Source organism: Ascidia mentula, chromosome 5, assembly GCF_947561715.1.
Source record: "Ascidia mentula chromosome 5, kaAscMent1.1, whole genome shotgun sequence".
NCBI classification, from domain to species: Eukaryota; Metazoa; Chordata; class Ascidiacea; order Phlebobranchia; family Ascidiidae; genus Ascidia; species Ascidia mentula.
The window spans coordinates 21,525,923-21,536,429 of record NC_138570.1 but is presented as its reverse complement, the minus strand read 5'-3'; the positions used below and the strand labels follow the sequence as shown (position 1 = coordinate 21,536,429).

At 36.2% G+C, this 10,507-nt stretch overlaps 4 protein-coding genes across 4 annotated transcripts; 3 read left to right on the top strand and 1 right to left on the bottom strand.

The window, feature by feature from the left end:
* The first annotated feature begins 537 nt into the window (after positions 1–537).
* LOC145902063 (low molecular weight phosphotyrosine protein phosphatase-like) lies at positions 538–1,686 on the top strand. Its single transcript, XM_082989910.1, has 5 exons — positions 538–802; positions 934–1,007; positions 1,066–1,247; positions 1,359–1,458; positions 1,547–1,686. The coding sequence occupies exons 1-5, from the start codon at positions 772–774 to the stop codon at positions 1,628–1,630; spliced, it is 471 nt and encodes a 156-aa protein (XP_082846036.1). The 5' UTR covers positions 538–771; the 3' UTR covers positions 1,631–1,686.
* LOC145902062 (low molecular weight phosphotyrosine protein phosphatase-like) lies at positions 1,684–3,336 on the bottom strand. The gene is made up of 5 exons (XM_082989909.1): positions 3,222–3,336; positions 2,990–3,063; positions 2,454–2,638; positions 1,948–2,053; positions 1,684–1,773 (listed from the first exon to the last, which is right to left on the bottom strand). The coding sequence occupies exons 1-5, from the start codon at positions 3,253–3,255 to the stop codon at positions 1,690–1,692; spliced, it is 483 nt and encodes a 160-aa protein (XP_082846035.1). The 5' UTR covers positions 3,256–3,336; the 3' UTR covers positions 1,684–1,689.
* An 814-nt stretch (positions 3,337–4,150) lies between these two features.
* LOC145901847 (dystrophin-like) lies at positions 4,151–6,061 on the top strand. Its single transcript, XM_082989652.1, has one exon. The coding sequence runs from the start codon at positions 4,155–4,157 to the stop codon at positions 5,709–5,711; it is 1,557 nt and encodes a 518-aa protein (XP_082845778.1). The 5' UTR covers positions 4,151–4,154; the 3' UTR covers positions 5,712–6,061.
* LOC145901848 (BSD domain-containing protein 1-like) lies at positions 6,005–9,706 on the top strand. Its single transcript, XM_082989653.1, has 12 exons — positions 6,005–6,148; positions 6,256–6,325; positions 6,528–6,650; positions 6,993–7,101; positions 7,460–7,524; positions 7,659–7,713; positions 7,946–8,034; positions 8,361–8,453; positions 8,633–8,705; positions 8,923–9,324; positions 9,433–9,539; positions 9,599–9,706. The coding sequence occupies exons 1-12, from the start codon at positions 6,135–6,137 to the stop codon at positions 9,629–9,631; spliced, it is 1,233 nt and encodes a 410-aa protein (XP_082845779.1). The 5' UTR covers positions 6,005–6,134; the 3' UTR covers positions 9,632–9,706.
* Positions 9,707–10,507: the final 801 nt, after the last annotated feature.

The window sequence follows — 10,507 nt, the reverse complement described above, 5'->3', positions numbered from 1 at the left end:
AAATAGTCTATACACATCCACCCTGTAGAATCCCCACTAGACAACCTTACAAATGGACTGCAACCACACAAAGTAATTCCAGTAAAAATAGTTCAAAAAAACAATAACCGCAAGTAGGTTATACATGACTCCGCAATTTTTATAGTACGGTTTTGTTGATATTCAGGTCAATTTATTGTCTATGTACGTTGTATTTCTTGCACAAATAATATAAACAAACTATCAAATCCATTTTTTTAGCTGCAGCTTCCAAAATTTAAGACGCGTTGTCATGGCAGCCAGCTACACGGTACGTATACATAGGCAAAGTATCTCATTTATTCATTAGTGAAAAACTTCTTGTCTTAAAGACTAAAAGTTTTTCGGCGCTATTTTCGACGATTGGAATATGGTCATCATCTCAATGTTGCCGCCTTGTCTTTTACAATTCGTCGCGAATCAACAAAAATTTACGCAGTTTGTGTTTTGTTGCCATCGAAAATCACCCAAGCAGAACGACGCCCGGCTTAAAATACATTTCCTTGCGAATAGGACGTTTATCGTGTAATCAAATCGTTTTGAAACCGGCACACGTTATCATCTTTGCCTTGGGCGTTTGGCAGAAATATTGTGAATTGTCATGCGCTGTTCACGCCGTGTGAATCCAACTTGTGCGGAAACCGTTGGCCTACATTGGCTGCCAGTCAACATATCATAAAGTCAACCGTGTAACAACTGTTAAGGGAACAATTTGTGACCACTGTCGTTGTGAATTATTTGTCCGAAAAAATCATGAAGCATTCCGTGCTGTTCGTCTGTTTTGGTGGGTATTTGACCATGTTTATTCTGATGTAAATGACGTTTTTGGTTCTGGATAACATTGACAATATATGGGTGTGCAATGGCCAATACGCGAAGCACTTTTGCTTACTTTCACATTGCATTTGTTGTCAGGCAACACTTGTCGGTCTCCCATGGCAACGGCCATCTTCAAAGACTTAATTTGCAAACATGAAGTTACCGACCAGGTGTGTACGTTGTCTTTGCCTTCTAATTATTGAAAACCTTCACCAAACTTGAATTAAGTGGAAAGTGAAGGGGTGTGGGACAAACGCACGGCACGGAGCTGCAGCAAGTAGCCACGCTCAGACGTGCATGAAACAACATGGAGTGTTTAAATATGTAGAAGATGACAGAGCACAGCAAATCACACAGGATGATGTTCAGGATTTCGAGTTTATTTTCGCCATGGATGAAAACAACATGAGGTGTGATTAACCAGGCTATGTTTAAATCTCTTGTTATGTTGGAAAATATTATGTCATATTGATGGTGCCATAGATTCAACTTATCAGTAATTATTTGTTTCAAATCGTCAGGAATCTGACCATGTCTGCAGGAGAAACAAACAAAGCAAAAATACAACTTTTAGGATCATTCGATCCACAATCAAAGAATGGAGTTATAATTGATCCTTTTGTGAGTTGAAACATAGCAAGAATTAGTAATTATTACTCATTTATCAAGAATTAGTAATTAATTATTTGTAATTTGTTGAATATTTTAGGGCCAACATCTTGAAGTTTATAAAGCTACATTCCAACAAATCCAACGCTCATGCGAAGCATTTTTTAAAAGTCACCAAAACTGAATTAGAAAAGTTTTTTGGACAATTGTATTTTTTCTGTTCATTTTGAAATGCTGGAGGTTTCAAAGATTTATTGAATGAAGAAAATTTTTACATGACCTAAAGCATTGTTGATAAACAACTTCAAAATCACTTTGTCTTGAACTCTGGAAAGTAAAACGTCATTGTTTCTGAAAAATTGTTTTACTGCACTTACAATTGTAATATATATATTAGCCAAATACAACAAGTGTTACTGTGCTTACACATGGATGACTGTCATGGCTGTTTTTACGTTACAAAAGCTTCATGTTTTTACACATTTTGTTTGGAAAACTCACATAATAAGGATCTTCAATAATTCCTCCAAATGATTTGTCTTCATCAAATGACCCCAACAATAATAGTTTGGCTTTTGAAGATTTTGGGGCCATTCTTCTTAAATCACTAGATCAAATCAGAAGATATGGTATTTTTTAATAAGGATTAATAAAAATCTCAAAACAAATTGGTTGTTAAAATTGGCAAGTATGAGTCCAGTTTAAACAGACAAAAACGAACGAAAAAAATGTTTTATTTTTAAGTTGGATTTAACAATGTTTTGGGCCACCATTGTAGTCCCAAACTTTATTTCATAAATGTCAACACGACATTTGAAAACAAATTCTTTAAATTTTAAATCATTTATAATTTGCACAAAAACAACTATATGCTTACACACAAGAAACAAGATGGAATGGGTTACTGATAAAACCAGAAACTTAATTGACTCAGGTGCTCGAGAAAATTAAAATTTTAAACAATGCAGAATGTTTCACACTCACAAATTTTGTTTAAACAAACAAACCTCATATTGTTTTCATCCATTCCAAATATAAAGTCAAAGGTCTCGTAGTCATGGCGCGTAATCTTCCGTGCTCGGTGCTTTGAAACAAGTTCATATACACCATGTGCCTTCATGCATGACTGCCCTCTGTCATCTGGTGTAGATCCAGCTTCGTGCCCAGAAGTTGCCGCACTGTCCACATTCCACTGGAGCAAATTTTTGTTGGTTAATGTTAGATTGGTAATTTGCACAGAAGATTTTTTTCATTAATTCCATTGACAACAGTGGGCAATTGGACCATACAAAGGAAAATACACTAGTTTATAAAGTTACTTCTGAAAGTTGCCACTTGCAAAGTCAAATACATGAACTAAAATCACATTAAACCACACTTCAAATTAACTGCTAATAGGTCGTCAGAATTTGACCATACCTGGTCAATCTTATACAGGAATTACTTTGGCACATTGCACTAAACAATCAATTAGCTTTACAATGTGCATAATACAATGACAATAAGCACATAAAAGACATAATATTACACACATGAAGCCTACTTTTTGCAGAATCCCTTTTTCCTGCAATATGCTTTTCATGCAAGCTTCTGCAATAGGAGATCTGCAAATGTTTCCTAGAAAGAGTTTGGTGCAAAATTTAAACAAAAGTTAAAATGCAGGGTTTTTGACAAGATTTGCAAAGTAAAGACAAGGTTAGGATTCTATTAATTACACTTGATAAGATTTCATGGGCAAATAAAAAATAGCGTCTAGAGCAGAATCGTACACTCACCTAAACACACGAATAAAGCACCTTTTTCTGCCATTTCTCTGCAACAACTGGTTAAAATCAGCACTTGTGATCAAAATAAACGGTTGAAACAGGTACGTATATAAGTTGAGGTAACCGGCAAATCAAAGATAAATTTGTATCAGATTCATGTAGTTGTCACATATATTGAATTAAAATTGGTTTGATGGAGACTCTATGGCTGTGTTGCGAGAACTACAAATGTTTGATAATTAATGATAGCTTATCATCTGGCCTAGAGAGTTGGCGTTACTGGACTTACCGTAAAATGAATGTTTCTGATAAGGGAAATCACCCATACTTTACGATCATGGGATTTGACAAATTGAATAAAACGTGAATTTATAAAAATAACGTTTATGTGATTTTTTGAGCACCTCGGACGTACTTTGCGCTTTCGAATACAACTTGACGTTTTTGTGTTTTTATTACAAAATTCAATGAGTGAATTTATTATTGTCAATACCAAACTTTAGATCTATGGTTATTTTAACTGGTGTAAAAGGTATCAAAATACAGTTAGTGATACTAAAATGCTGTTAACATAACTATCACTGGATTTTGAAAATATTTAACCAAAAAAATTCCCCTTCTGAAACATCTTTTGTTGACGATTTTCGATTTTCGATCATCGGATCTTATCAGCTGACGTTTTGTTTTGAAAACAACTTTGTTGATTCATTGTTCATCGTATTTTTTCATGGTTTGGCAGATTGTTATTGTTTGATTGCAGATTTATGTAATTATGCAAGGCGGGATAAGCATCAAATCGTTTGTACCTATGCGAAGTTTTATTGTTTAGCTTTCAATCTGTCAGAAATAAGTTTTAAATTTTTCATAAATTTGCTTTTGTGTTGTATTTAATAATTAAAACTGTAACTTGTTTTCAATTGTTGTCTGTATTTAGTGTGCATCATGGATGAAAATCCTAAACAAACTGTTGACAATCTAATTTGCAAGGTCAACTATGATTATCAAGATATAAAATACAGTGTGTACAGAGTGGCCATGAAGCTCTGCCACTTACAACACCATTTCAAATTGGACTCAATCCACCACCAGTTTATTAAAGACTCTTTTGACAAATTTATTCAAAAAAGATTTGGAAAATCTCTTCATATCGTTGTTGAAGAAGCTTTAACACTGGAAGAATTGGCATCAATTATTTCCAATATTTACAAATTGTCAGGAACAAACGTGGCTGATCTCACAGAAACTTTTTCCCATTTAATATTTAATACTTTCATGGATATAAGGCAGAATGTTGTTGGAATCTTACCTTGCTTGCAGTTTCTTCTTGTGATGGGAAGTGAAAGTATGAAAAACAAGTACAAGATTATATTTGATTTATATAGTGGTTCCCTTAAGGTTATGAGCCGTAGCAGACTTTCCCTGTGTTTAACTCATTTTGTTCGGATCACAGACATCGTCAGTGAATCTGGAAACTTTTCCAGAATAAAGCCAGCAGTTGACAGTTGCTTTGAAGGGGTTTTGGGTTCTTCCATTTCTGAAAACCACTTTTTAGAATGGCTTGAAATGGAACCACAGTCTGTAGTTTGGCTCCCCACAATGCACAGATTAAATATTTCGAAGACTTCCATTCATAACGTCCAATGCGCAACCTGCAAAGTGCGTCCGATCGTTGGTTTGCGATTTCAGTGTCTCAGATGCTTGGATTACAATTCTTGCCAAGTTTGTTTCCTAACAAGAAAATGTGTGACAAGATCACACCGTCTCACGCACCCTCGCCAGGAATATTGCCTCCCAGCGGGATCCAAGCAGAAGGTCAATGCGCTTGCCAGAACAGTTAGGAACATTGTCACAAAACGATATAAACGTAAAGCACTGTCATCAGGTTTCTTACCAATTCAACAACAAGGAGAGTCAGTGGAAGATGATGTTGTTCCTTCCAACTTTGACGACGTGAATAATCTCGCTGATCAAGAAAAGCAGGAATTGGAAAAACTTGTGACAAAGTTAAAGGATGAAAATGAGAAGATGAGTGGAACGGTTGATATGTTGGAGACAAGTAAGAATGAGGTTGTTAAACTGGATGAGGAGAGGGTACTGTTGCAGAGCGAGTTGGATACAGTAAACTTACACAACAGAAATCTTAAAGCTGAGCTTGACAACTTAAAATGTGTCGTGTTTGCCGATAGTTTTGCTGATGATGAAGCCGATGAAACATTGGATGAGAGAAGCAGTTTATCTACTTCATATGTGGATGAGAGCATTGAAATTATACCTGAGGCAGATGGTTACAAGATGCAGGACATGAACCAGAATGAAGAACCAGAAGTTCTTTTGGAGAAAAAATTCGAAAATCCATTTTTGCTTCATGCTGACGCTCTTCTGCTTTCAATGGACAACGAAGAACAAACAACATGTAACAGAGGACTTGTGTTAATGGCTGCTGCGAAAGTGTCTGAAAACTTTTGTGATGTCATTGATTGTGCATTAGATATTGTGTAGATTTAATGTTGTAAAATTTTCTACCTAACGTTCTTTGTACATCTGGAACTTAATGAAGTGGTGCTTTAGTGAATTTGTATTTTGTGGTATCTGCTGCACATAGTTCTTATTTTGTATTTTTGTTTTCTGGTAGTGTAGCAGGAAAACTATGTATAAATGATATGTAAAAATATATATTATAAATGGTAACATGCACAGTGTATAGTACATCTTATATCATATATCTGCTTCTTAGGGTCATATTTGTATCAAATCATTTGCACAATGTTCTTCTCTTCATTTGGATGAAGGTCTTTATTTGTTTTGTCAAAATGTTGTTCTGTCAATTATAGAATTTATATTTTTTTCAGGCAAGCATCAGTGTTAGTGTGTTGTTGTTAGTTTTACATTTTGTTTTTTGCTTGACATCCTGCCAGTATCACAATGAGTGAAAAAGGGTAGGTCTTCTTACTGGATCGTGTCTTAATGAATGGTGTGGTCATGTGATTATAAGCAAAAAAATTGTAGAATTCAATTGTCTGATTGATTTTTCTTCATTATTCAGGGATGAAGAGGATGAGTCAGCAACTTCCGCTTCTTGGTGGGGATCTTTTTATGACACGGCAAAGAGAAAGGTATTCTTTAATATTGTAAAAAATTTTTTTTTACGAATTGTGGCAAAATGTAGCCCTCAAATAGGCATTGTCTTAAAACCAGTGACACCAATGTATGATGATAGAGAAATACATTTAATTCATCTTTTTTATTTTTACAATGTGAAAATGTTAAATTTTAAAATTGGGTCAGATGTAAAACATTTCAACCTGTTACTTACAGTTGGCCGAGACGAACGAGTTCATGATGCGGGATATGAAGGAATTCACGGAAACGGTTAAAACTGACACTTCCAAGCTTGTTGCTGCAACTGCTACTTCTATGAAGGACCAGCTTAACATTAAGGTGGTTGTGTGCACCAACTTTTCCATGTTGTCTGCAAGGTCATAAGGCCCTTGTTTTGATTGCCCGCATACGTTTTGTCCTTGGTGTTCAACCTAAAAAATTTTGAGGTCAATCACCTTGAAAGTTCCACCATTAACATAACGTGTATCACGAAAAGTTCGTAAAAACTCGTCACAAAAATTTATAGATACTTGACCAATAACAGAAGCTGAAATTCTTTTTAAATTTTTGTATTTACCCAGTAACATTAAACGACTTCATTTAAGGGACCAAGTTTAAAAGCCTACAATCAGTTTACACTTGGTCCATCCAAACTTTATTTAAACAAAGAATGCTTTTCAGGTTGACATGAACGAAGCATCTCAGGCCACCAAGGTTGTAACTAACACACTGACTGGGTTCCTAGGAACTGTAGTGAACCACGTCACACCACAACCTCCATCAGACAATGGTATTCAACATATCCACACTTCAAAGCTTCTCAGTCTATGGGTTGTATGCCCATGTTGGGTACCTACATATTATTTTGGGCAGCAAAACAAAAATACCACTTTGGGATTTTCATTACTGTCATCATTGTTTTGTTGGCTACCCATGAAGGTGTCATAAATTGCTTTCTTACTTATAAATGGCAGACTAAAACAAAAAGTTTGAAAACCTGATTTGTGGATAGGATCGACACCGGTGTCACATTTCCCAAAACTTGTCCACCACATATACAGAGAAGCCTCAGCCTAAACTACTCCTAAATGTTTGCTAGTGTGCATATGTTTGTTATATATCCTCTAACTTCCGTTCATATCTTCCAGAAAATGAAGACTCAACAGTTTTGGTCGGAACAACATCTGGTGTCAAAATATTTTCTCCGGCTGAGGTGAAAACCTACTTTGATCCTTTTTGTGTCTTAGATAATTTACATAATTATTTTTACATAATGGACATAAAATCATCACCCTTAAATATTTGTTCCAAAACACTTTATTATTTATTGAATCTATTTATATTCAGGCTCGTCTATTCGCGATACAAACTGACCCTGGGACTTATTGTAACGAACCAGATAGTAGGTTTTGTGTTCTTCATACTAGGTCAAGACCAAACAAACTATATACTGATTGCTGATGTATAAAACACATTACTAAAAACAATATTTTGTTAATATTTAAATATAGAAATACCCAGATGTCAGTGGTCTGTTGTTAAGGCTTTTTATACAAATCTTGGTTACTTCTGTTAATGAAGGATTGTGGTGAAATTGTGTTCTGAAACTTTTGTAATGATATTATGAACTTCAGATTCCACCGACTTCAAATTATGGGAGGAGAGGTTTAACTTGGAAGGAAAACGTGAGGAAATATCGTTGTTGATGTTGGATTGCAAGGAGGTGTGGAGTTTATTTGAAAAACTTTATTGTTCAAAAAACAACAATATATATGTTTTTTTTTATATTTTTTATTGAAAGTCAGTGAAAAAAAAAATATATTTTTATTGAAAGTCAGTGAAAAGTTACCATATTTAAAACAGAAGGAATGTATTTGGTATTAATCACATACTTTGAGTAAATTAGCAAATTTAATAAAACACAACACATAGTCCCCTGTCGCAAGAAAGGTAACAATGGGGATTTAATAAACTAGACAGATTGAATTTCTGAACTATGATAACACCAGCTCCAACCTCAATTAGGTAATATTGTTTTTAATGTTGCAGATCCGAGCTCTTTACACCAGACTGGTACCCGATGCAGTGACTCACCATAATTTCTGGACACGTTATTTCTTTAAAATCAATGCATTTAAGAAGGTGAATACAATGTTTTAAAAATACAAACTTTTGGAGATTAGATTACATATAAGTTTTGGACACCAAATATAACAGTGGTGGTTTTTGTCCATGTCTTTCTTGGTGTAATATTATTTTCTGCCCAAGTTCAAAACAAGAGTGGAATTCTGTGTTGTGAAATATATTTTTTTGTTGAGCAGGCTGAAGCACGACGAGCTGAGATTGTTCAACGGGCAGAAGAGAAAGATACGGAGTTAACATGGGATGATGAAGGTGATGTTTGGGTACTTAATTACATATGGGTATTTATAACCAAGCAACCTTGGTTTCACCATTACATATATGGATACTGCAATAATTCCTGATAAGATCAAAAGATTTTTAACAAATACTGGAAATTAATTACATTACCAAGGTTTAATCGAAGTTTCTGTTAAAATGAATGAAGTTATTTAAGTCCCACCAGAAACACAAATGCCTTTATTTATAGATGAATTTGAAGCTGAATCTCCACAAACACCTGAAGGTAAAGTTGAAGAGAAAATTCCAGAAAAGTTGAGTGACGTCGCCGAACATTCACCTGTCACAACTGACACTATAATCACTCCACCGCAAGATGGCGCCACAGAGACCGCCCTATCCCCACGTTCGGACACTCAAACACACGACGTTGATAAGCAGCCGAAAATCCTGCTAGATGTCGGCCCAGAGAACATCGAAGACCCAACATTGGTTGATGAGAAAACCAACCTCGACACGGCGTCGAACAATTCTAAACAAACGAAAGTTGTGACAGAAGAAGAACCTCCAAGGCCGACGATCGACGTCACCGCTAATGACGTCACACCCGCTTCTGATGTAAAATCCGCAAGTTCTGAGGTCACGGTTAAAGGTAGGCTTTAGCTGCTTGGTAATATTGAAGAACCACAGGATACGAAAATCGGTATTTTAGCCAAAATTCCCGATCAACGATTGTTTCACAAATAATTGTGTCGAACAGAGTCATCTAGTGGCGGAAGTTCGGATTGGGAAAAGGAGTTTGATTTGGAAATGACCGAGGACGAAATTAAAGAAGCTTTGCTGGAGGACGTTGAAAATATTGACGAAGTAATTCATCACAACTACAATAGAAATAATATATTTACAAAGCACGTTTTTTTCCGCAGGAGGAGGTAGAGGGCTGGGAAGAATGGGAGTGACGTCATTTTATGTTTTTGGTGAAATTTAAGTTCGTTGAAGGATTACGTGCAAATAAATTTTATGTACACAGTCGAGTAGCAGAAGTGTTACTATGCAAGTAAGGAAAGCCTCACTGCACAGGTCCCTCGTTATTTGGCGATCACAGCTCCCTTATTTCAATCATGAAGTTCACAGGCTTCGCAGCCGAGGCATTGAAGTCGAGCTGGATCAACCACTTTTCCCGACAAGTCGAAGCGAAATCGAACTTGAGAAGAAAACAGGCGGGTTAAACTCGGACAAGTTGACCTAATTCCTCACAGTCGGTGTAAGACCTCGGCGCAAGTTATCCAGCGTGAGACTTACCCGCTTCTGAAGGGGGGCCTATGGCGAACTGCAGTGTTCACCTGTGCATCGAAGCGTGACGTTTCCTTTTTTCTCGTGTCGCGGTTGTCGCTTTAGGATGCAGATTAGTATTTCCATGAAAATATGTTTCGGTGGCAGGAAATACCCATTTTTCGGTTGAATGAGCACACATGCGTGCAGTGCTGTTGCCATGGTGAATTTTAGGGTGTTTGGGGCAGTTACTATCAGGTAGTTACTTGGTGGTGGCTGGTGGGTGTTGCTAAAAATTCGGTAGAATGGAGCACAGAATTCAGGCTGTTTGGAAAAATGAATTGTTTAAGTGGCCGATCATTTGTGATTTTATGAAAGATCCATCCCATATCTACAAATTTTGATCAAAATTAGTCACTAGAAAAATGGTTTAGCCTGCCCCTGGGGGCATTTGCCCCTCCCCTGGTTAGTCAATATTTTGACAAGAAAGCAGATAAATTGGAACTGGATTTCGTAGAAAAATGAATCGTTCAACTACCCACTCATTTGCATATTTTGTAAGT